Source organism: Ovis canadensis, chromosome 5 (assembly GCF_042477335.2).
Source record: "Ovis canadensis isolate MfBH-ARS-UI-01 breed Bighorn chromosome 5, ARS-UI_OviCan_v2, whole genome shotgun sequence".
Taxonomy (NCBI): Eukaryota; Metazoa; Chordata; class Mammalia; order Artiodactyla; family Bovidae; genus Ovis; species Ovis canadensis.
The window spans coordinates 114,613,647-114,640,843 of NC_091249.1; the positions used below are offsets into that span (position 1 = coordinate 114,613,647).

Genomic DNA, 27,197 nt, shown 5'->3' on the forward strand with positions numbered 1-27,197 from the left:
CAATTCTCTTTGCTTCCCTGGTGGCTCAGCTGATAAAGAATCCACCTGCAATGTGGGAGACCTGGGTTCTATCCCTAGGTGGGGAAGATCTCCTGGAGAAGGGAACGGCTACCCACTCCAGTGTTCTGGCCTGGAGAATTCCATGGACTCCGTGGGGTCACAAAGAGCTGGACACGATTGTGCAGCTTTCACCTTCAGTTCTGTTTATGAGTACTGTTCCTCGTCTTTCCTGCCCAACAGCCTTGATCAGCCCTTACTCTTCTGCTTAATTATGCTAAATAAGCATGGCAACAAGAATAACAAGTAAACTGTTATCCCCTTTCTCAATTTGATTTCTGTTTTCCTCCTTGTCAGTCCCTTAGTTCAGTGTAGCTGCTCTATGTAGGTGTGCTAATAACTCAGTCATATGCAACTCTTTGCAACCTTGTGAATTATAGCCAACCAGGCTCCTCTGTTCATGGGATTCTCCAGGCAAGAATACTAGAATGAGTTGCTATTCCCTTCTCCAGAGGGTCTTCCCAACCCAGGGATCAAACCCTAGTCTCCTGTATTGTAGGAGGATTGTTTACTGTCTGAGCCATTGGGTAAGCCCGTAGCTACTGTAAGAGACAGCTAGCTGAAAGGAAATTTCAGGGTATAATGAAACTTTAAAGAGCCTCTTGTCTGCCCTAATGTTAGGGCAGCATGACAGCTAGGGCTTTTTAAAGTTTAAATGCCTCCCAGTAGGAGCTGGGTAGCTCCTGCCTCAGTAACCTTTGTTCCTGAGTGTCTATCTTAAAATCACCACCATGGTCAGAGGCTTGCCTCCTGGCCTCTCTTTTATTTATCTCAGCTATGGTTGAGGGTCTCCTCTGCAGGCCTCATGTCCCATACCCTCTTCAGTAAATCATGGGTTTTATCCCTTATTTTCAGGCACTAGAAGGTATTTCTATTATACCATTTGTCACTCTTCACATGGAGTTGGAAGGGATTTTTAAAGTTGTATTCCATCTGTAACCAATGAAGGCGAAAACCCAATGCATACTAGCTTAGAAAAAGAAGAAATTTATTAGTTTGTATAAATAAAAACTTTCAGGGTATGGTAGCTCAGATGATAGCACCAGGGTCTATTTAACACATCTTCTCCTGGTTAGTTCCATTCTTAGGCTCAGATTATCTTCCTCCTTGTTTGCAACTTCAGAATACCATCCGTGTCCTTGATAGGTCAACAAGAAATCCTTAAATTGAGTCATTTAGTGTTCTCCTACCTGACTTTAGGTAGGTAGCAGAACATGTTTCTTTCATCCTGAACCAGTCACCGTGGGCAAAGGAATGAAATCCACTCTTTGGCTTAGCCTAAGCTTTTTGTTTTATCTCTGTAATGTGAGAGTAGAGTTGATATTATCAAAAGTAAGTGGGGGTTTGGCAGAAAAACAACAAAATACTGTAAAATAATTATCCTTTAATTTAAAAAAATAAATTTAAAAAAAAGGCAAGTGGACTGAGAGCAAGGCTTAGAATGTTGGGTCAACTCGAGAAAAACAGGTTTCATTGTCACAAAATGGGGCAGTAGACACTGGGCACCCAGGGTAGCAGAGGCTCACGAGAGGGCGCAGCTCCAGGCTCCTGCCAGCATGTCTCCAGGCAAAATCTTCCACTGTCATCTGGTGTTCGAACTCTTTCAGAGGCAAGAAATTGCCTAGAATGAGATATACTTCCCAGTTATGGGACTCACCTAGATGTCATTCAGTTCTTCATCATGTTAACCTCAAATCTGTGTCCTATAACTTCCCCTTCATGACAGCCAAATGCAGAGTAAATTCACTCCCATTTATTCCTGTCAGTTATTTGCATATTTGAGGAAAGTCTCTTCTTCTCCAGACTAAATATCCCACAGGCCCTGAGCCAGTCTTCATGCTAACATGGTATTTTTATCCGAAGGCGCCCTGGTTTCTCAGTCCCTTAAAGTGTTTGGTTGAAAAGTAGCCACAGTACTTCATGCATTACCTGATGAGCAGCACAGTTAACTTTCCTTGATGTGTATTCTAGCTATCTATTAGTGATTGCATTCACTTTTCTTCAGCAGTCATATCACCTTGTTACCTTGTGTTGAATGTGTAATCTACTGATATCTCTATATTTCATAAAATTGTGCAGAAGTTTTTACTGGAAATTCATATTTATACAGTGACCACTGAATTCAGCATTTTATTCCAATTATATTTCACTTTGCTAGATTTAGCATTGCTTCCATTTTTACAGATACTGTTTTATTCTTAATTAACCAGAGAATGAGCTGTCCCTTCCAGCCTGATATTAGGTCTGTTTGATGAATTTGCCTTTCATATCTTCATACATATTGTTTATAAAGTTTGAATAGTTGACTGTTTGGTTTAACAAGTTTTGTCCTTAGAGATGTGGGCTTCTGGGAATCTTCTCCCATTTGCCCCCCAGATAATTCATCCAGAAACCATCTCCTCAACAATGTTGTATGGAATCTTCCCAAGTTTTTTTTTGTTTCAAAAATCTGCTTCCTAAGTTGCATAAAAATCAGTCCAAGATTTGCCTCACTAGTTGCCTGAAGTTTCAGTTAAGATATCTGCTTAAGATTCTGCTTCTGTATCTGTAAATTCTTTCATACCTTTAGAATTAATTAGACCTGGAAAATTGAACTTATTATCTTCACATCCATGAGAAAATTATAAGTTTACAAAGAGAATGTTTGTCCATAGTCTACCCTTCTGTCTTATATTGCCATTTCCTGTTGTACTTAAGCCAGTTTTTCAGTTTTATGCCACTTTCTCTGATTCTTCTTGGCTATGTGACTATTATTCCTGTCTCTTCTACATCTACAAATTAAATTTGATAACTGGAGGGGAGACTCTCCCAGTCCAGTGAGGTTAATCCTAATAAGAAAAAAACATATGTTTTTGTGGACAAGACACCCAGGTTTCAAACTTGGTTTCCGTTTCCTAGCTTTGAGGCCTGTATCGAGACATTTGAGTTCTGTGCCTCTGTTCCCTAGTCCAAAAAAATGAAAGCTTTAAAATCTTCCTCCTTCTCTTGAGTAACAGAAGTCAATTTGTTAAGTGAAATGTTCCCAGTGGCCTTACTGACCAAACAGAGCCTGGTGCTGTGATACCTGGTTCTTTGATATTTTCATCCTTATTTGGGATGTCTGTAGTGCTGGGTCCATCAGGGCATAAGTAGTCATACTGAGTTCTTTGTCTGCCCACCCTTTTTCCTCCTCATAGGGAATTTTTGCAATGTGTATAAGAAGTAAATGTTTTAAACATAGTATTAAATTATATTCCATTTAAAGTCTTTATCTTCGTATAGTATGTCTTTGCTTTCCTAACATTGAAGGTATGTTTCCCTTTATTTTCTCACTTGAAAACCTGTGGTCCTTTCTCCAACCTCTTAATTTATATAATTACAACATTATATTTTACTTCTGTCTTCAGTTGCTCTTATTTATTTTGCATTTCCCTTAATTTTGATTGATGGCACAGAAGTTTATTTTCTGTCTAAATTCTTTTGCATGTGAATATAGCAGTGCATTTCTTTTCAGCCTTATCTAAACTGTTTGATTAGCTGCTAATGTGCAAAATCATTAATGGGTGATTCAAACTGCTAAAATAAAGAACTGATGAATACCAGCCCGCAGGCCGCCATTCAGCCTTTTCCACTGAGTGCTTTTTCAGAGAAGCAAGCAGAGATCAGCAGTGCTCCAGGCACTGTGTGAAATGTGCAGGGTGTTATTATATTCTGTAAAAAGTTAAATGTGGTTGAAACAAAGACCTCTCTGCAGCATATAATGCGGGGTAGCTGCTTTAGAACACTAAATAAGCAGTTTGCTATAGCAACGGTGTATCCAGCTCTATAATCTGACATCCATTTGTGAACTGTTCAAGGGTTACTTTTCTTTGAATTACAAGAGAGTTTATAAATTACTTTATTTGGCAGATTTAATGTGAGTATGTGTGTTGTGTGTGTGTGTGATTTTTCCCATTTCAGAATTTAAAAAAAAAATCAATTCCTTTTATTACTTGCCCTGTGTATTTACCAGGGGTCAGCTGTTAGTTGTATGAAGCTCCAGCTATCCCAAGTGAAAGGATTAAGACTCATCAACCAATCTATTGAGTGACTGAATATCCCTTGATGCTGCCAGTTTAAACATACAGACATCTGGTAAAGGGTATCACAAAAGATTCTCAATGAAATAGTTGGACCTATGGTGTTGTGGTTAATTCCTTTAAAGCTCTGGTCTCCCCAAGAATTCTAGAATGTTATTGTTATTTATGTTACTGAAGTAAATGAAAATACTCAAATGATGCTAATATCAGTAAATTCAAAACCTTGCCTAGTCACTGAGATCCTTAATGGATATGGGAGAAATATAGTAATATTATTATTAATAACCATAGAACTGCATTCCACAGGAAGAGTGGTTAGTTTGAAGCATCACAAAGAATGCCCTCTGTACATGCTAATGACATGGGGCTCATTTGTGATCATTTAAAAACCCTAAAAGATAAATGATATTACTAGTTGTTACATTGTATATATATGATACTAAGAAAAAAACTTGCTAATTTAAGAGATCTGATATTTTCACACACCTAATATTTAATTATAAAAATCTGATTTATTTACTCCAAAATCTGATTTATTTACTCCATGGCTTACTTATATTGTTACTTATTTTTCTTTTGGCTCTTTCATTTGCTTTTCACATTTATTATAACATCGCCAAAAAATGAATAACAAAAGAGTATGATCCCCAAATTAGTTAATTTTGCATTTTTCCCACCACTAGAAATTTGACATTTCTGGGTTGTGAATCTAGATGCCCATCTACAGTTTGGGTTTGTGACAGCAGAAGATCAACTCCTTTTTTTTCTGTATTCATGATCAGTGTAGATCAGTTCCATTGATAAAGGATGTTTTATCACTTACCTGTGCATTAGCTACATGTCATTTGATATGACTCACAAAAGCAGTGAGTCTGGGTTTATTTATATTTTTCCTTGACATAGCTTGTTCTCTTAGAAGCCAATCCAGCATTACAGGTCCTTGACTTTGAGCTTACATGACTACCAGAGAATAATTTAAACTAGAATTTACATTTTTAAATACTTAAGTGTCTGGAAAAATAAACTAGAGCTATAAAAAAGCATAATTTAAGTTAGAGGAATTCAGCATATGCTTCTGAAGGTGTTGGGGTGGGGGAAATCTGCTTTCTCTCCACCAAGAAGTTGTAAAATGTTATTTCCTAAAATAGTAGGACCAGAGATGGAAGACCGATGGTGAATGTTTAAGTGAATGACAAGACAGACCAAAGAATACTGCAGCCTATTGCTTGGGGGAATCACGAACCAGTAACTATGTCAGGCTTCCTATATGGTTTGTCATTTTGCAAATAAGAGGTGTGGAATTAGGAATGCCAGGTTCTAGTTTTATCAGGATATACCATAGGCAATTGGACTGTCACTATTATTAGCTATCATTAGTGGGCCAGAACACCGCATGTCACGTGGACAGCATTTGGTATGAATTATGAGGACATGGTAACTTTCCATATTACTAACTCCTAAGTGGAGAAGTAATACAGTAGTTTATTCCATGCCCAAGTAAATAAACTGTAAGAATAAATGAAAATTTTAGGAAATACAAAATGGAAAAGGGTGTCTAAATATAATCATTGGCTTTTCCCAATATCAATATCCCGGTTATGATATTGTAGTCTAGTTGCTCAGAATGCTACCATTGAGGAAACCAGGTAAAGTGTACCTAGAATCTCTCTGTGAGCCACCAGGGAAGCCCTATTGTGTGTGTGTGTGTGTGTGTGTGTGTGTGTGTGTGTGTGTGAAGTTATGTCTGGCTCTCTGCAACCCCATGGACTGTAGCGCTCCAGCCTCTTCTGGAGAATACTCCAAGAATACTGAAATGGGTTCCATTCCCTTCTCCAGGGATTATTTCTTGTAACTGCATATAAATCTACAGTTACCTCAAATTTCCATTAAAAAGGTGAAAACAAATTTTAACTCCTTAAAGTCAGAGAAAACATTCTCACGTTGTTTAGATTACAGTTATGCCATTATAAATCATGAAACGTTTCTGAATAATGAGGAGTATGACTTCAGCCTTAAATAATGAATGAAGAGACTTCATCCTACTGTGTGTGTGCATACATGCTAAGTCACTTCAGTCGTGTCCAACTCTTTGCAAACCTATGGACTGTAGTCTGCCAGGCTCCTCTGTCCATGGGATTCTCCGGGTAAGAATACTGGAGTGGGTCGCCCTCCTCCTCCAGGGGATCTTCCCAACCCAGGGATTGAACCCATGTCTCCCGTGCCTCCTGCATTGCAGGTGGATTCTTTACCACTGAGCCACCAGAGCTCGTGCTACTACATATGAACGTAAAACTGTAGCATACTATGAGTGTTAGACATGCTGCACTTAAGTTATCCAGTATCCTAGACAAGTGGGAAAAAATTATCAATGGTTGAATTCAATACCTTTATTTTCTGTGAGAATGGTTATGATTTTTTAGTACAGAAAGTCACACCAAAAAGAGACACATATATATGAAATCTAGAAAAATGGTACTGGTGAACTTATCTGCAGGACAGCAATACAGACACAGAGAACAGACTGTGGACACAGCAGGGGGCGGTGAGGATGGGACAAATTGAGAGAATAACATTGTCTGTGCTCAGGCACTCACTCATGTCTGACCCTTTGCGACTCCGTGGCTGCAGCCCACCAGGCTCCTCTGTCCATGGAATTCTCCAGGCAAGAACACTGGAGTGGGTTGCCATGCCCTTCTTTATGGGATCTTCCCAACCCAGGGATTGAACCCAGGTCTCCTGCATTGCGGGCAGATTCTTTACCACCTGAGCCACCAGGGAAGCTCAAGAATACTGGAGTAGGTAGCCTGTCCCTTCTTCAGTGAATCTTCCTGATCCAAGAATTGAACTAGGGTCGCCTGCTTTGCAGGCGGATTCTTTTCCAGCTGAGCTACCCTGGAAGCCCAAACTTGTACTATGGCCAGAGGGAATTTGCTGTGTGTCACAGGGAGCTCAACTCCCTGCTTGGAGACAGCCTGGAGGGGTGGTTTGGGGTGGGAGGTGGGAGGGAGGAGGTTCAAGGGGGAGGGGACATATGTATACCTATGACTGATTCATGTTGATATACAGCAAAAACCAATACAACATTGTAAAGCAATTATCCTCCAATTAAAAGTAAATAAAAATACACTGAGAGAGAGGATAAACTGTTTGGTGTTTCATAGTACTAAGAAAGAGTTACTTGTGTTTGCCCATTATTGGTGTCTCCTGATTTATTAATATCTTGCATATTCTTACATTGATTCTAACTAATAAAATTGTATGTTTTAATTTAATGATGTCATAATTGTCTTACAAAATATGCTTTGTTGGTGATGTTGCTTCCATTTCGTCAACTTAGGTATTTTTTTTCTGCTGTGTGGTTTTAACTACACATAATAGCATATGTAAGCAGTATTACTTAAGTTTTAGTTGACAAAGCTGAATCAATATTTTTTATTCAGTTGAATGCATCATTAATAAGAACTACTTCAGGGACTTATTGTTATCTTTCAGGGAAAATGTACCCAAAGTATATGACAGTCAAGAAGCTCAAATAGCTATGTAGTGTTTATTTTTAATGGCAAAAGAGTATAATTTTGAAATTTTTGTTCTCCTACTGGGTCTCTGCATAAGTTCCATAAAAATACCAACCAGCTAATCAACAGGAGTATGATAGATTTGAGCAGTCTGTCGCCTTCCAAATTAAAAATATTTCTCCATAAATACTTAATGTTGTTCAGATTCTTTTTTTGCTTATATGGTTGAACTATAAAGTATTAGTAGTTTCTTTTTCACAATCTTGTCTGATTTTATAAAGGAAATTGTATTTTACAGGAAATTTATTGATCTATACAGTGACTTCATCTGGCAAAATATATATTTTATATTTTTATGCTCCCCACCCACAAACATATCTCAACTATGTGCTAATCAGTTAGTTCTTTGCTCTTGAAACATAAGTTGGTCTGTTGGTGCTTCATATATTTTTCTCTCTGTCACGTAAGCTTAGATTGGAAGGACTTGTCTTTGTGATATATCACAAATAATTTTTGAAACAGGAATTTAAATAGGTACAATGTCTGTGATAACTATCAATTTAAAGAAATATTACTAATAATTCAGGTAGAAATATAAATGTTCACAATATTTTATAATAATAAAAAGTATAAAGTTAAAAAGCAGAAATTGTCATTCATTTTAGTGTTTTGATTAATTATTACATAGAGGTCCATTTTTACTTACAGAAAAACTCTTATATGGAAAAAGTTTTATGTCTCTAAACACATTTTTGTTTCAAGAATCATGTTTTATATTTTTGAAATATTTTGAACACTCTGTTCTGTGTCCTTGTGACATGTATTTGCATGTTGTACCTACAGCAAGTAAAATAGCAAACACAGTGGTAATCACATGCTTCATCCTATTGTGTACACTTTCCTTACCGTTACACAGAAAGTTAAAATAAGTTAGACCTTCATTTGTAGTGTGAAAGAAAATAGTTACTGAATTTAAACATTTTGAGGAACTTTTGAGAATAAATTAGCTTCTTTGAGTTCTAGGCAGTGTTTCTCAAACTCTTATTGGCCGTGACTCACCTGGAGATCTTGTCAAAGTGTGGATTCAGATTTGGTGGGTCAGAAACCTTGCCCCTCCAGGCGGTTCCCAGTCGGCTGCCCCACTGACCTTGTCTAGTTCCTCAGGCGATGGTATATCTGTGATCCAAGATACTGAAGCATGAAGGGCAAAGAGTGCAGTCAGACATGTCTGAGCCCTTCTCTTGATTCCACGTTTAAAACCTCAAGTGAATAGTCTGCAATTGGCTTCGTCGTGAAGTCGCTCAGTCATGTCCGACTCTTCATGACCCCATGGACTGTAGCCCACCAGACTCCTCCATCCATGGAATTTTGTAGGAAAGAGTACTGGAGTGGGTTGCCATTTCCTTCTCCAGGGGATCTTCCCAACCCAGGGATCGAACCCGGCTCTTTCGCATTGCAGGCAGACGCTTTACTGTCCGAGCCACCAGGGAATCTGATTGGCTTATTCCCATTCTAATGCCTTTTTTTTTTTTTTTTTTAATAGCTCTTTTGATAGCAAGTTTGTTTACCAGCAAAGAGGCCTCGGACCAATTGAAGAAGACACTATTCTTGTCATAGACCCAAATAATGCTGCAGTACTCCAGTCCAGTGGAAAAAATCTGTGAGTTACATTGTGTGTGTTGTTATTAATGCTTGTGCTATTTGGTACAAAGTGTATCATTGGGTCTAGCCTTAGAAAGAGTATATTGTGCAGCAGTGGTGAGAAGACACAGCTTAAGAAAGCAGGAGACTGATAGAGCCATCCTTTCATTTTCTAAAGAGGTGGTTTTAAACCCTGACTGAACATTAGAATCACCTGGGAAGCTTCCAAAATTTAGATTCATATTTAGTCTGGGATGGGGCCCAGGTATCAAAATAGTAGTGTGAAAGCTCCCTCGGTGATTCTAATGGTAGTCAAGCTTCAGAGAAAATTGATACACATGGCTAATGAAGTGAGTTGCTGCTCAACTAGATCTGAAGATTAAAAAAAATTTCTTAAGTGGAGAAGTTACATAACCAAACTCAGCAGCTAGTCACCATTAAGAAAAAAGGCTTCTCTCTTCCCATCTCAAAGTGAAGATTAAACAAATGTCATTTTCAACTTTCCGTGGCATGCATAGTTAATTTGGCTTTGAAAGCTGCTCCTTATTTGGTCTTATTCCTAGATTTGGCTTCTGGCAGCCAAAAAAAAAAAAAAAAAAAATTGGCTGATATTCGTTGTCTTTGAAAGAAAGGGGCACCTGCTTACAGAGTGTCCACAACCATTGTGGCCTGGCAGCTTCAGGAGCTAGACCCTACTTTGTCTGCTTAGGCACAGGCAGAGCCAGCTTCTTTAAAAGGCGGAGAGCCATCCACTTTGAATACAGCTGATTATGGGGATGCTAACAATTAGCTTTTTATAGGATCCTGAGATGGTGAGTCAAGGGCCAAGTTCTAATACCAGCCCCACCACTCACTGTGTTTGCACCTGGCTCTTCAGTACTCTGGCCATCAATCGGAAGTATTCTCATTCCGGATAGGAGTTAAAGCGGAAGGCAGAGCAACTGCTGCTAAATCAACGTGGCCAACAGTGGTGTGTCTGTGTTGAAAGCAAGTCATAACCCTCGCATTTGATGACCAAAAGGGAGATCTAGTTCAGTGTATCAGTCAAGATCAAGGTGTTACCTTCTTGGCTCCTGAAAACAAAAATCTGTGATGCCAGTACTTTGCACAGGCTAGAAGCTGACACATGTGGCTTGTGGATTGTCGGATTTGACCCCAAAAACATTCAGACATTGTCCATGTGTTTGTTAGCTCTGTCCAAATTCCTTAAGCCTGTGAGTCTCTGTTCACATTGATTTATGATTCTCTTATCCAGGTCATCCCAATTGACTTGTTAAATAGATTAACTTTCTCTTATTATTATCTAGCATACCACTTAACTTTGCTTAGCTGATCACAACTCATGTCTGCTGGAAGGTGTTTTCTTTGTGTGTTACTGTTTTTAGTATTAATAATCACTCAAAGCTTTTCAGCCATATATTTAATATTTTATATTAATACAATGCTATATTATTTTGCAGCATACTTGAACTATTCAAACCATATAAATCCACATTTATATTTGTTTTATACACATTTTATGATTTTAGAACTTGTTTTCAAATTGATATTGTTACTTAATATACCATACTTTATAATAAATATTTGTAATTGATATGTATGCTTCATTTACATACTGTTAGAAGATTAAATACAAATTAAATTTTTTCACAAGGCAGTCTATTAAAATGGGTATTTTGATTTAACAATTCATTTTGGCCTTTTCTAGAGTCATACAGGTATACATTTATCAGTATATAAATTTATATTGCTGTTACAAATTAATTAGCAGAAAATTTTCATCTCATGTGTACTTTGGGAGTAATTATATAATTAGGATGGTTATTTGTTTTTTGCAGGTTTTACTTGCCACATGGCTTGAGTATAGATAAAGATGGAAATTATTGGGTCACAGACGTGGCTCTTCATCAGGTAATCTTCCATTTGGCATTTCAAATAGAAATTCCACTTGGTTATTCAAATAGAAGCTGGGCTTCTTTGGTGGCTCAGCAATAAACGGTCCGCCTGCAACGCAGAAGATGCAAGAGACTCGGGTTCGATCCCTGGATTAGGAAGATCCCCTGGAGGAGGGCATGGCAACCCACTCCAGTGCTCTTGCCTGGAGACTCCCATGGACGGAGGAGCCTGGAGAGCTACAGTCCATGGAGTCTACTGAGTGCACTACTGACCACGCACCTACGTGCATAGAAGTTAATGAGGCTGTGCTTTCAGAATGCTCTGGAGTTGTCTGGGTCTTTTTCTGTGACCCAGAAAGTTTATAACAAAAGAATGGAATGGCCAGGTCTGAAATGGTTCATTCAGCACTCAGTGCTCAGGGAAACTTGCACGTAAATGATCCAATCACCCTCCCGTGTGGGGCTGGCAGGAATCTTAGGGCAAGAGGTGAAGCTGCCCCCTACCAAATGTGTAGCTCCCCCAGCCTCCTTCTGAGCTTTCCGTATTTCTTTCCTCTGTCCCCAGGTCTTAGTTCTGTTGTATTTCTTTATGTGTTTTATGTATTTTTCATATGCCACCTAATCTTCTATAAATCGAGGCAAGATCTCTAGTGCATACATGTTTATATGTAAAACAGCAGTTTTTTGTTCTTTTTAAAGGAAGTTAATACTTACATCAGAGTATAGTCATAATGTTTTATCCTTAAAGGATAAGCTCATGTTTAATACCTGTTTGATGAATAGGTGGGAAAGAACTAGGAAAATTAGGATAAGAAACTAGAACTCAGTAGGCACCGCTAGCCTTCAGGCATCATCTCAGTGGACATTTATTGCTCTTGCATTGTCTGGGGTGCATCAAACTGGTAGCTGAGGAAGAAGTGGGGGAGGGTGGAAGGGCATCCACGTGCTAGTCTCTGCTCACCACTAGTGACCTGAAAGACCTTGGGCAGGTCCCTTAATCTCTGTGAGCCTCACTCATCAAATGAAGGAAGCACACCAGATCATTCCCAGAGTCCCATCCAGTTCTGAAAAGTACCTGCTTGTAAACACGTCTCTTGAGAGCTGACCCTCGAATTGCCTGAGTCAGGTAGGTGGGTGTCAATAAATAGCCATGCAAAGTGAGTGAGGCTTTCGTTCTTTTTTTGAAAAGGTGTTCAAACTAGATCCAAAGAGTCAAGAAGGCCCTCTGCTAACCCTGGGAAGGAGCATGCAACCAGGCAGTGACCAGAATCACTTCTGTCAGCCCACCGATGTGGCTGTGGATCCAGACACTGGAACCATCTATGTGTCAGATGGCTACTGCAACAGTCGCCTTGTGCAGTTTTCACCAAGTGGAAAATTCATCACACAGTGGGGAGAAGGTACTCAGTTAGACTCTTGATCTCGGCTTCTCATTCTTGGCCTGCATCACAAGGGACAAGAGGCTGGCCATCCCTCCTTTGGGAAGGAATGGGCATGGCCATCCATTCTTTGGGATATAATTACCCCTTGAGTGAGGAAAACAGGGCTTCCACATGCATCCAGCTGGTTGCCCACTCTCTCTTTCTCACTCACACACACACACAGAGTCTTATAGGAGGAAAGGAAAGCTTCTACCCTAAAGCTTTAAACTTTATCCAAACGGAGAAAATCTGTCATGTATTCGTGGGCAAAGATACTAACTGCTTCACCTTATTTTCCCCCTGGTTCCAGATATTTAGTGGCTTACTATAACGAATTTTGAAGTTTAGGAGACTTCAGAGTCAGAGTCTGGGTGATTTTACACATTGTAAGTCTGAGGTTTTTCTTCATTCTGTAGCGTCTCTGGAGAGCAGTCCTAAACCAGGCCAGTTCAGAGTTCCTCACAGCTTGGCCCTGGTGCCTCCCCTGGGCCAGCTGTGTGTGGCAGACAGGGAAAACGGTCGGATCCAGTGTTTCAAAACCGACACCAAAGAATTTGTGCGTGAGATTAAGCACCCATCGTTTGGAAGAAATGTGTTTGCAATTTCATATATACCAGGTATTTCATTTTTATTTTCTGTGTTTTTTCATACTGCTCTCCATCCTTAAAAAGTGTCTGCATGATCTTCATATGCTCATATGGTAAACCATTTTAAACTCAAGCACCACTGTTCTTTATACAGAAATAATGAACTCAAAAGATTTAGCAGCTGTTTGTGATGGATTAAAAAAGCATCCCCATATATTAATTTTCAGTTTTTGTTAATTTTGATCATTTGCTCTAGTTATTAAATGATTAATATTTTGTCTTCATGCATCATCAACAGATGGTATATGTTGATAAACTCAGTATTCAAAATACTTCTGCTTCACATTTTTTTACAGAGTGATGGCCAATCTTTTAAAGATAAATAGGTGAAGTAAGTAGGGGCTTATGTGTAAATGTTAGGAGAAATGATCAGTGAAATCTGTAGTTTTTTCTCATTTTCAAAATAGATTTTCTTGACTTAAAGAAAACCAGAAAAATAATTCAAACTTACAAAATAGGGTTTATTTAATTCATATTTTAAAAACTTAGCATTTCTTTATATCATGAATACTGAACAATTGAAAATATATTTCTAGAATTTATATATGATTTTTGCAATACATTCAATAAATACATCTATATAGGTATTAAAGATGCATTACTACACAGTTATCACAATATTTCTATTTCTCATGCTATTAAAGTTGCCTGTGGCTGCTATCAGGGTTTCCTTGGGGGCTCAGGTAGTGAAGAATCTGCCTGCAATGCAAGAAACTGGTTCAATCCCTGGGTCAGGAAGATTCCTAGAGAAGGAAATGGCAACCCACTCCAGCATTCTTGCCTGGAGAATTCCATGGACAGAGGAGTCTGGCTGGCTACTGCTCATGGGTTCTCGAAGAGTTGGACACAACTGAACAACTAACACACACATGGCTAATATCTTCTCAGGCAGCCCCCAATTTATTTAAGACATGGAATAAAGGGACTCAAGTGACTGAAATAGGAACGAGTTGGCTTCCCTAAGGAATAAGTGATTAAAAAGTAATAAAAGACTCATTAATGTTAATGAAAGATAAATTCTCATGTTGGTTTTTACCTCCTATTTAAAGAATAAGTTTGGCAAGACCATTTACTTAATCAACAAAGGACCATGTAGTAAAAGCTGTGGTGTTTCCATTAGTCATGTATGGATGTGAGAGTTGGACCATAAAGAAGGTTGAGCACTGAAGAACTGATGCTTTTGAACTGTGGTGTTGGAGAAGACTCTTGCAAGTCTCTTGGATTGCAAGGAGATCAAACCAGTCTATCCTGAAGAAAATCAATTGTGAGTATCCATTGGAGGGACTGATGCTGAGGCTGAAGCTCCAGTATTTTGGCCACCTGAAGCAAAGAACTGACTCACTGGAAAAGACCCTGATGCTAGGAGAGATTGAAGGCAGGAAGAGAAGGGGACGATCGAGGATAAGATTGTTGGATGGCATCACCAACTCGATGGACATGAGTTTGAGAAAGCTCCGGGAGATGGTGAAGGATAGGGAAGCCTGGAGTACTATAGTCCATGGGTCACAGAGCTGGACATGACTGAGAAACTGAACAACAACAAATTTACTCAAGAAAGAGGGTGATCAAGTTCATAGTGAATAAAAATAAACCAATATGAGAAGAAAAACATCAGGAGAAGAGATGAGAGGAAATCTGGTTAAAAAGAGAATCTCAGCAAAAGACGAAGTGTATTATAACTGGAATTCTCTCTACAGTGTTACACAGTAGTAATTGATGTTGATAGTGTCGATATTTTTTAGTAGGATGTGCTAAAGAACCCTATCCTGAAATCCTTAAATAAGATGAAAAAACCTTCAATACTGGTTTAGTATTCTGTATATTTTATTGTTTTAACTCTTTAAAATGTAATATTCAATCATCTGCAGTACTAATCAAAGCATCAGTTTCCATTTTTTTGGATAAACACTACTAAACTAAGAAATATGATTTATTGCAAAGAGTATTCATTGAATTAGTATAAAAATTGGTCTAATTTTTTAAATTAGGAAAAAATGTCTTTGATAATTTGAAATATGCATCTCATATTTCCAAGGGATAGTTGCTTAAAATCAGATCATTCTTCTATTTATACTATGACTTCACTTTCTTTGCTTATTTTTCTCTGATTCTACTTGTAGCTATAGTAGATATTACATATTTTTTTAAAAGACCTGATACCCTAAAGTGATTGCTTTCAATAACCTGACTCTTCCCATACCTATTTAATATATCTACATATATATTCCTCTACCTATGTCATCTCCTCTATAACTGTGGATTGCTGATTTCATAACTATGGATTACTGATTTCTACTGGCTTCCTCAGTGGGACAGGCCTTGCAGTTCTTGGTTTTCCTATTCCAGGGTTAGCCTCCTAACCTGTCTGCTCCTGATCTTATTACTCAGAGACGTCTACTAAGTATTTTGTTTTCCACGTTTGTTGCCAAATGTAGGGCTGACCCCATGTTTCTTGTTTGTGCAACGCCCACACATGTATTTAAAAACCAGTCTTATCCATATTTTAAAGGAAAGTTAACTGGATATGTTGTCACAGGTTTGCTCTTTGCGGTGAATGGAAAGCCTTACTTTGATGACCAAGAACCCGTGCAAGGATTTGTGATGAACTTTTCCAGCGGGGAGATTATAGATGTCTTCAAGCCAGTGCGCAAGGTATTCACATACACTAACTATGTGTCAGTTTTCTTGAGGATAAAACTAAAATGTGAATCTTGGAACTCAATTTACACTTCAGTCATTTTTTAAACATTTAAAGGCGACGTGATGGTTTTCTGGCTAGGTTGATGGGAATGCTGTATACTGTGTTTTATTTAGAAACAGTGCCCTTGTCTATTCCTAGATGCATTTCTTCAGATGCAAGTTAACACTATATGCAGTTCCAAGGTCCGTAGTAGACCTTTGTACATGATAGCAGGCTTAAATTCACTGCAGTTAGAATATTGCAAATGTAAGATATTTTACATTTTAGATATTCCTGGTTTCATCCAAGTAGAAAAGATACCACAATATGTTCAACTGTATAGTTCTCTTAGATTCAATAGAAATCTTGCTTGCTTTTTTTACTGTTATTTTAATGTTAATACACTGAGCAACAAGACTTGAAAACAGCACTCCTGGAATCAAGTTCTAGAGACTTGGTTTCTCTAAAAGACTCAAGTCTAGCTCTGGCCTCACAGTGGCATACCGTGGTTCATTCTAACAGTGCTTTATGCCAACATGGTGACCTCGGTGTGGTGTGCCCAGAGCCCTCTGTCTCCTCACTTAACTTCCCTGCAGAATAACTGTCAGAATGACCAGAGTATTCACATGTACCACCTGAATGTGCTCATGGTACAGCAGTTTTAGCTAAAATGCTGCAAATAAGAGCTATTTTTCAAAATTTTTAAAGATTTATCAGCTTCAGTGGGTCAAAATGCAACTTTTCATAAGCCACTGGATAAATATCTCCAAACTCAATTTCTTACAGTATTCTCTAAGACACCAAATTTGCTAGCTTAAAAAAAAAAAAGCTTTACAATACCAGTGTTAGAACACTGACAGCCTGTCTGGGATTTACTAAGCTTCATTCTTAAGGTATCTATTAAGCACCTATCTATGTCAGGCATTATACTAGATACTAAGGCTATGATAGTGAACAGGACAGGGCACAGCCTTTCCTTCAAATGGAGTTTTAGCAAAACTTACAGGATCCACGTTGAACCAAACTAAATCTGAAGTAAAGATTCCAGTACCAATTTCTTTCTTTCTTTTTTTTTTTAGTTTCTTTTGATAAATTGATATAACAAGCAAGACTTTTCATGCAAGTATTTCACCTAAAAAGCAATAAACAATCAAATGCCTGCTCATAATAGCCCTTCAGAAACAAATTCATTAGACTGATAATAGATGTTTTATTTCAGTAGTGTTTCAGATCCTTATTGATTATCTGATCTTCATTGCTTTGCCACTTTGAGCTTCTTCATATCTGTTGATAAAGTGAGGGATACTTCACTTCCTGTCAGAACTTCACTTTGTTTTCAGTGTTTGCTTGATTGTTCTTTAAATAATAAAATACTGTGTCAATTGGGATATTAACTTTTAATTCAAATGTGCATCTAGAGAGCAACACCAAGTGCTAAGCTAGAGGCTAGATTCTTAATAAGCTTTAGTGTCATAAAAATATAAGCATCCCTGAATGAAGGTTTCAGGAAGCCTTGTGCCTGAACATCAGTATTCATCAGACATCCCATGATGAGAAAGTCACAATATATGGGTCAGTACAGCAAACTGGAAAAGAGACTCTGACTCCAAGGCGAAATTTGCTTTTCCTTTCAATAAACAAGAGTTGCTATTACACCGAAACATAAAATGTATTCTGTGTTGACTCAGTAAGTTGAAACCCATCTGTGAATCTCTCAGACTTTTCATTTAGATTATCATCACAAAGATTAAGTTTGGGTGAGGAGACTAATATGGTGCAATATTATTACTTACTCTTATTATTACTTACTCTTATGGGGCTTCCCTGGTGGCATAGAGGTTAAAGCACCTGCCTCCAATGCGAGAGACCTGGGTTCGATCCCTGGGTCGGGAAGATCCCCTGGAGAAGGAAATGGTAACCGACTCCAGTATTCTTGCCTGGAAAATCCCACGGATGGAGAAGCCTGGTAGGCTACAGTCCATGGGGTCGCAAAGAGTCGGACACGACTGAGCGACTTCACTTCACTTCACTCTTATGTAAGAAGTGCTTTTTCCTTCAAGTCAAAAGTCAAGTTTTACATACTGAGTCTGTGCCACTGTTTGCTCCTGTCCACTGCTCGTGCCTTTATGTAGTTCAGACCTCCCTCTTCCATGACATTCTTTAGGAATGTTTATGTTGGAATCTACAGTCTCCATCTTTATCCCTGTGCAGCCGAACCGAGATGGTAGGACAGTAGAGAAAGATGATTCTACCAAACGGTGTCAGAAAGTTCTGAGGGCAAAAGATCTATCGTTGCTCTCCACATTCTTCTCCCATAATCACAGCAAAGACTGTGGTCCTGCCATCTGCCTTCACACACACCCTTCAGGCTGGAATTTTTTTGTCTTCTTTATTTGCACGGCTGCTCATGTGGAAGAGGAAGGAAATAATCCCCACTGCGCAATACTAAAAAAAAGAAAGAAAGAAAGAAAAAAGGGAACAGTAACCCCAGATTCATGTTATTTCTCCGACCCTAACTATGGAGATTAAAATCACAGTATTTGACAGTATTTGAGCCTGAGGTTCACACAAGGGAAGTTACCTATCCAAAGCCACACAGGACGTAGCACACCTGGATCTTAAACACAGATGTTTTATACTTTAAAATGTGTTTAATATTGAGGCCAGGGGACGTATTAAATCATAACATGAACCAATTTCTTATAGAATGATTTTACTTAATATTAAGTAAGTTTCAACTTATCTTGTTTAAAGCACACGTAGTTAGGCTATGGAGAACACAAATTCCTTATGAATTTTTAAAACAAAATACAAGCTGTTGAGGGCAGATTGCTCTGGGCTGTGTCACCAGATGCCCAGGAGGATGCTAGCATTCTTTCCTCTATAATTTGATTTTGTTAGGGAGAAGTACCTCAAGAGAAGATGTCAAAGTGTAGAGTAGAAGATCTCTAAATCTTTTCGATGCTGAAGTTGTAAAACTTAGCCCTAAATCTGACAACATAATGTTGTTTCAGTTGACACCGAGCAGTGAAATAATGCATTGAAAAGATTAGTTGAGTGCCTGTGACTGCAGTAGGAATAGGGGTCTCAAAGTCCCCTTCACTAAGCTTCCCCTGAACCCCTCCTGTGGCCCCAAAATATTTCCACTGAACTCTTGTTACCCTGGATCAGTGTGAGAACCACAGATAGAGGTTCACTGTTGTTATAGCCTTGAACTGATGGCCCTTCCAATGAACAGTTCAAACATTACCCCCCCACCTTTGTTCCTCCACCTATTATAATATCTTTCCCATCAGAAAATGTGAAGTACTTTACAACCATATTGTTGTTGTTCATTCCTAAGTCACGTCCAACTCTTTGTGACCCTATGGACTGCAGCGCACCAGGCTTCCCTGTTTTTCACTATCTCCTGAAATTTGTTCAAACTCATGTCCATCGATGATGTCATCCAACCATCTCATCCTCTGTCGTCCCCTTCTCCTCCCATCTTCAATCTTTCCAGCATCAGAGTCTTTTCCACTGGGTCAGTTCTTCACATCAGGTGGCCAAAGTACTGGAGCTTCATCATCAGTCCTTCCAATGAATATTCAGGGTTGATTTCCTTTAGGATGGACTGATTTGATCTCCTTGTTTGCAAACCGGTTTTTTAAAACGTGTTTTTGTAGATAAGAGGAACTCCCTGTGATTTTCCAGTCTTTTTGCCACCAATCAGGTGAACCCCAAATGATGATGAACATTTCCTGACTGGCTGAGGAGACTGCAACAAGGCAGCGTTTGGATTCCTGGCTCTCTGTCCTTCTCCTGTTCTTTTGTCAAGCTCATTTGATAGTCTGAAGGAAGGCGCCTCCTTGGCGTGGGCTGTCTCATGTTTTTCTTTTCAATGTGACCAATTGTTGCTGATTTTAAAAGACAGTAGTTTCACCAGAGCATGTATTCTGGCCCTTTCTCGGTGAGCTAAGAACAGAAGCTTGCCTCCTTAGCACCCTTACACTCAGCAAACCAAAGTGGACAGAGGCTGGCTGATAAGCCCACAGTCAGGATAATGTTCCTGTTCATACTCACTGATCATATTTTTTAGAATGGTGTACTCATTCTAGGCAGGCCTCCTGGCTTCAAAGGTGAAAATACCATCCATCTCCTGCCAACTGGTGGACACATGGCACCTTTGAAAGCTTCGGTAGAAAGATGGAAATGTCAGCTGCCCAGCATTTTCAGCCTGCTTTTCCAGGAACTAGCCTGGTGACCCTGAGAAAGTCACATAAGAGAGCTGCCCTTTCTGCTGTGTCCTCATGAGTGAGATGGCATGATGTTGAAATGAAAATGTGTGGTGCAGAAAGACATCGTAAAATGCCAGTGTAGCTGCAGCAGGCACAAAAGCCAGCAAATACTGGAGGGAACACTCCATTTGTGTCCTTTGCTGAAAGAAAATATTGTCAACACTGAGCTCCAGAGTAGGAGTATGCCATATTACTGCAGAGCTCTTAATATGCATTTCAGAAATAATCAGAATGCCCTGAATCTTTAAAATGATTCCTCTTCTCAGTAACACATAAATACTTTTTAAGGAAGTGTATCATAGCTTGATGGGAATTAAAAAAAAAAAAAAAAACTAATGCCTGGTCCTTTTTTGGAGAAGGCAATGGCACCCTACTCCAGCACTCTTGCCTGGAAAATCCCATCGATGGAGGAGCCTGGAAGGCTGTAGTCCATGGGGTCGCTGAGGGGTCCTTTTCAGTTGTCTAAATAAAGCCAGCAAATTTGACAATGGTCAAAGTTAGAAAAACTATGAGGGCAAAAGGGAAAAGTGAAAGTCGCTCAGTTATGTTAGACTCTTTGCAACCCCATGGACTATATAATCCATGGAATTCTCCAGGCCAGAATACTGGAGTGGGTAGCCTTTCCCTTCTCCAGGGAACCTTCCTGACCCAGGGATCGAACCCAGATCTCCCTCATTGCAGGCGGATTCTTTACCAGCTGAGCCACAAGGGAAAACCAAGAATACTGGAGTGGGTAGCCTTTCCCTTCTCCAGCGAATCTTCCAGAACCAGGTCTCCTGCATTGCAGGTAGATTCTTTACTAACTGAGCTATGAAGAAAGCCTGAAGGCAAAAATAAATATAAATAATTAGACAAATATAAACAATTAGATAAATGGCATAACACCAACTCAGCAACACTGTAAAAAAGTAATCCTTTTGTAAATGTTCGCTTTTTATAAGACTTGAAGTCAGTGTTGAGGCTGCCAGGGCGTTTCCCACCTCATAGAATTAGGTCTGGCGGAGGCGGTGTCCAGTGCGTGAATGGATGACTCAAATCTTTGGTCTTGAGCTGCTTCCATCGCTGTTTCTTTGGTTTGAGTCGCATGCGTGTGGTTCTCTCGTGTGCTCTGCTGTGCCTTTCCGCCTCTTCATGAAGAACCGGGCGCAGGCTCGCCCTTACCGTGTGCTTCTTGTTCCGGCAGCACTTCGACATGCCCCACGACATCGCTGCATCCGAGGACGGGACCGTCTATGTCGGAGACGCTCACACCAACACCGTGTGGAAGTTCACCTCAACCGAAAGTACGGCTTTTACAGCGTGATTGTCCACACTTTCCACTCAGGTTTATTGCTTAAAAACATGTGAAAACAAATGTGCTTGTCCTTCTCTTTTTATGGTTAGCAGTGTAGGAACTCAAGGTATGATTCCGTTCACTTCAGTTCAGTTCAGTCGCTCAGTAGTGTCCGACTCTTTGCAACCCCAAGGTATGATTGGCAGTTGTTAAAAGACCTCTTTGGTAGTCATTTCAGGGATTAAATGTCTTTAAAGTGGGAAGCAACATTTTTTTTTTTCCTGCTGGAAGTTATCCCCTCGTTTCCACAGATATTCCACAGGAAATTCTTGATGCCTGAAGCAATGTCTATTACATTGAAAGCCCACATTAATTCCTACTTAGCTCTACAGGGAGGAGCTGGCTCTGGCAAAGAAGAGAGGCTGAGGGAGGCATCACTTCCCAAGTGGCTCTTCGGCTCTCAGTAGCTGAGGAGCATCTCAGAAGACCAGTATCTGAGTCAGACATGTTTCATCCCAAACAGGAGGCACTCTGCATTTTCCCTTCAGACTTCACGTTGTTCAAAACACTGAACTGTCTTTTCATGAATTCACAAATCATGTCTGGGGACAGAAGAGCGTCTCAATCAGGATCAGGCCCAGCTAGTTTGGGGATTTCCAATTGTACTTTGGACACTATTTCTAATTCTTACAGGGTATTCTAAACTAGCCTCTAAACTAGCCTTTTTCTACTAAAAAACTTAAGCTTTCTAACTTGAACAATACCAAATACTTAAGAGGCCATAAAACTCAGTGTCCAGAAATGCTTTTAAAATATGTCAGGGTACAAACAGGGAGAGAAGATGAGGTTAAGGAGAAGAATTGAGGATAATAAATTTGAGGTATTGGGAGTTACAACAGATTTCTGTAAATAGAGAAAAAATAAAGACTGGTGGCCTTGATGAAGGTAAGAAATACTACTTATAATAAGGACAAATGAAAATTATAACAAGGAAAAAATACAAGATATAACAATGAGTCCAAAAACTTTAATCGTATAGCATACAGGTCTTGGGCAAGAATCCCTTAAAAGAAATAGAGTAGCCCTCATAGTCAAAAAAAGAATCTGAAATGCAGTACTTGGATGCAGTCTCAAAAACGACAGAATGATCTCTATTCATTTCCAAGGCAAACCATTCAATATCAAGGTAATTGAAGTCTATGCCCCGAACAGTAATGCTGAAGAAGCTGAAGTTGAACAGTTCTATGAAGGCCTACAAGACCTTCTAGAACTAACACCCAAAAAAGATGTCCTTTTCATTATAAGGGACTAGATTCACTAGAATGTGAAAGTAGGGAGTCAAGAGATACCTGGAGTAACAGGCAAGTTTGGCCTTGGAGTACAGAATGAAGCAGGGCAAAGGCTAACAGACTTTTGCCAAGAGAATGCACTGGTCATAGCAAACACTCTCTTCCAACAACACAAGGAAAGACTCTACACATGTTCATCACCAGATGTTCAACACCGAAATCAGATTCATTATATTTTCTGCAGCCAAAGATGGAGAAGCTCTATACAGTGAGCAAAAGCAAGATCAGGAGCTGACTGTGGCTCAGGCCATGAACTCCTTATTGTCAAATTCAGACTTAATTTGAAAAAAGTGGGGAAAACCACAAGATCATTCAGGTATGACCTAAATCAAACCCCTTACAATTATACAGTGGAAGTGAGAAATAGATTCAAGGGATTAGATCTGATAGAATGCCTGAAGAACTATGGATGGAGGTTTGTGACACTGTACAGGAGGCGGTGATCAAGACCATCCCCAAGAAAAAGAAATAGAAAAAGGCAAAATGGTTGTCTGAGGAGACCTTACAAATACCTGTGAATAGAGGAGAAGCAAAAAGCAAAGGAGAAAAGGAAAGATATATTCATCTGAATTTAGAGTTCCAGAGAATATCAAGGAGAGATAAGAAAGCCTTCCTCAGTGACCAGTGCCAAGAAATAGAGGAAAACAATAGAATGGGAAAGACCAGAGATCTCTCCAAGAAAATTAGAGATACCAAGGGAACATTTTATGCAAAGATGGGCACAATAAAGGACAGAAAGGGTATGGACCAAACAGAAGCAGAAGATATTAAGAAGAGTCGGCAAGAATACATGGAAAAACTGTACAAAAAGATCTTCACGACCCAGATAATCATGATGATGTGATCATTCAACTAGAGCCAGACATCAGGGAGTTCAAAGTCAAGTGGGCCTTAGGAAGCAAACTACGAACAAAACTAGTGGACATGATAGAATTCCAGTTGAGCTATTTCAAGTCCTAAAACGTGATGCTGTAAAAGTGCTGCACTCAGTATGCCAGCAAATTTGGAAAACTCAGCAGTGGCCACAGGACTGGAAAAGGTCAGTTTTCATTCCAGTCCCAAAGAAAGACAATGCCAAAGAATGTTCAAACTATCACATCAGGTGGCCAGAGTATTGGAGTTTCAGCTCATCTTACACATTGGCGAAGTAATGCACAAAATTGTCCAAGGCAGGATTCAACAGTACGTAAACAGTGAACTTTCATATGTTCAAGCTGGATTTTGAAAAAGCAGAGGAACCAGAGATCAAATTGCCAACATCTGGTGGATCATTGAAAAAGCAAGAGAGTTCCAGAAAAACATCTACTTCTGCTTTATTGGCTAGGCCAAACCCTTTGACTCTGTGGATCACAATAAACTGTGGAAAATTCTTAAAGAGATGGGAATACCAGATCATCTGATCTGCCTCCTGAGAAATCTGTATGCAGGTCAAGAAGCAACAGTTAGAACTGGACATGGGACAACAGACTGGTTCCAAATAGGGAAAGGAGTACTTCAAGGTTGTATATTGTCACCCTGCTTATTTAACTTGTATGCAGAGTACATCATGCAGAATGCCAGGCTGGATGAAGCACAAGCTGGAATCAAGATTGCTGGGTGAAATATCAATAACCTCAGATACGCAGACAGTACCACCCTTATGGCAGAAAGCTAGTAAGAACTAAAGAGCCTCTCGATGAAGGTGAAAGAGGAGAGTGAAAAAGGTGGCTTAAAACTCAACATTCAGAAAACTAAGATCATGACATCTGGTCCCATCACTTCATGGCAATTAAATGGGAAAACAATGGAAACAGTGACAGATTTTATTTTGTTGGGCTCCAAAATCACTTCAGTGACTGCAGCCATGAAATTAAAAGATGCTTGCTCCTTGGAAGAAAAGCTGTGACCAACCTAGACAGCATATTAAAAAGCAGAGACATTACTTTGCCAACAAAGGTCTATCTAGTCAAACCTGTGGTTTTTCCAATAGTCATGTGTGGGTGTGAGAGTTGGACTATAAGGAAAGCTGAGCACCAAAGAGTTGATGCTTTTGAACTGTGGTATTGGAGAAGATGCTTGAGAATCCCTTAGACTGCAAGGAGATCAAACAAGTCCATCCTAAAGGAAATCAGTCCTGAATATTCACTGGAAGGACTGGTCCTGAAGCTGAAACTCCAATACTTTGGCCACCTGATGCGAAGAACTGACTCATTTGAAAAGACCCTGATTGCTGGGAAAGATTGAAGGTGGGAGGAGAAGGGGACAACAGAGGATGAGATGGTTGGATGGCACCACAACTCCATGGACATGAGTTTGAGCAAGCTCCAGGAGTTGGTGATGGACAGGGAAGCCTGGCGTGCTGCAGTGCATGGGGTTGCAGAGAGTCGGACATGAATGAGTGACTGAACTGAACTGAACTGAATAAAGTCCTAGTTAGGGCTGAGTGCACAGAGGTGCCTGAGGACTGATGCCCTTCGGCAGTAGCTGCAGACTCCCCTGTAAGCACGCCTGTCCTACCACCTGTCTCCACAAAGAAAAACCAGAGGGTTTGGGCAGATAAGAAAGCAAGGAGAGATGGATAATTCTCAGTTGCATGACTGAAATCAGGCTTTTCAGAATAAAAATAAATGATTAAATACCCTTAAAGATGGAAAAAAATTTCAGAAGTCTAATTAGTATCTTCATTTTACGCATAGGAACATGATACTTGAACTCATTAAGACTTCTGTCTAAGCCACTTTAATTCCAGTATTCCAGTTCCACTCCAGGGGTTGGTACTAAACAGAGATGCATACCTGAGTCACCTGGGGAAGGTTTTCAGAGCAACATGGCCAGACCTCACTCATAATCTGCAGGAAAAGGAGGTGTTATAATATGAGTATCTTGGAAAGACTTCCCAAGTTGGTTTGAAATATCCCGATTGAGAAGCACTGCAGTACAGCATTCAGCTTTGAGAGAGAAGCCTTCTGCATAGTCCAGAAGACAACCAAATCATAAATCTGGAAAACAGTACCTTGGGAACGGTAACACTGCCATGGGAGGCTGAACAAGAGTCTTGTGTATCTATGTTGTAGTATTTAACTAGGCAAATCAGTTTGTCAGCTAGAAGACTGATAATCAAACGTGACAGATCCAGTGATCAGTCTGAGATGTCCACATGAAAACAGGGCTCCTTGATATTTCAGAAATAATACAGGATTATAGACTTCACTTGGAAAATCTTGTTTTATAGACAAAGATCTTAGAGATATTATTTCAGCTTTCCCTAGGAGGATTTTATTCAGGATTCTAGGATCTGGTACCTAATTAATTAGTGATTTGTAATATTAAACTTTTTGTAGTATAAAAATGTATTTGATGAATTAAAGAAATTTTTCTGCTGAGAAAAATGAATATCAAAATTAAGGTTTCAAATTTTTGCGGGTGGGAATTCTGATTTTTCTCTCTACTTGCTTTGCTGTGTTACAGAAATGGAACATCGATCAGTTAAGAAGGCTGGCATTGAGGTTCAGGAAATCAGAGGTTGGTCAGATTCCTCTTATGCCTGTGAAACCCAGGGCGGTTTGTATTGAATGCATTTATGGCTCTTGATTGTACTTAAAATTTTTCAGGTAAAAATATAATACAACACAGTAAATTATCTACTAACTTCTACTATGTACTTGAGCCTTTATGCCTACATGTTGCCACTGCTTTTTCTGATAAACTGGAATAGTAATAATGAGCTCAAATTCACCAGTTTCAAGTGATGAAAAGTGATCGGGGATGTAAGAAACCTACAAGTGGGCCAGAGACGTTTAGAGAGGGAAAAAGCCAGTTGGTCACTTCTGGAAGTATTTCAACCTCAGCCAATTAGAAAAATAACCTCCAGCACACTGCAAAAGGTCTTCGTTTATGGACTCTAATCATTAGAGTGAAAAATATCTTTGGTGAGTTAATAATATAGGGGCCTGAAAAGATTAGCTGCTCCCTAAGCTCTAGTCTTACTACCATTCAGTCCCCAACATTTACTGTGGGCCATCTGTGTGTAAGACACAGCAGGTTTAAGGGAAATGAAACTGTGCCTGACTTCAAGATGCTTGTAGCCTGTAAGGACTCTACGTGTATGCACACATACTTATATGCATATGCGAAAGTGGTAGTTGCTCAGCCATGTCCCACTCTGTTGGACCCCATGGACTATAGCCCACCAGGCTCCTCTGTCCATGGGATTCTCCGGGCAAGAATACTCCAATGGGTAGCCTTTCCCTTCGTCAAGGGATCTTCCTGACCCAGGGAACAAACCCAGGTCTCCTGCATTGCAGGCAGATTCTTTCCTATCTGAGCCTCTCTCTCTTTGGTGTATATTGGAAGGCATAGGGAAATAGAATGTGGTACTGGTAAAACTATCAGATTCATTTGGAAT

At 39.5% G+C, this 27,197-nt stretch overlaps 1 protein-coding gene across 46 annotated transcripts in view; it reads left to right on the forward strand.

Annotated features, from left to right (window-relative positions):
- PAM (peptidylglycine alpha-amidating monooxygenase) overlaps window positions 1–27,197 on the forward strand; it is a 323,041-nt gene that overhangs the window by 283,276 nt on the left and 12,568 nt on the right. For all 46 annotated transcript variants that reach the window (XM_069590225.1, XM_069590236.1, XM_069590190.1 and 43 more), the window contains 7 exons: window positions 9,174–9,290; window positions 11,110–11,182; window positions 12,356–12,566; window positions 13,004–13,204; window positions 15,771–15,886; window positions 21,375–21,474; window positions 26,261–26,314. In XM_069590225.1, coding sequence (XP_069446326.1) covers window positions 9,174–9,290; window positions 11,110–11,182; window positions 12,356–12,566; window positions 13,004–13,204; window positions 15,771–15,886; window positions 21,375–21,474; window positions 26,261–26,314 — 872 coding nt within the window. The remainder of the gene's footprint in view (window positions 1–9,173; window positions 9,291–11,109; window positions 11,183–12,355; window positions 12,567–13,003; window positions 13,205–15,770; window positions 15,887–21,374; window positions 21,475–26,260; window positions 26,315–27,197) is intronic.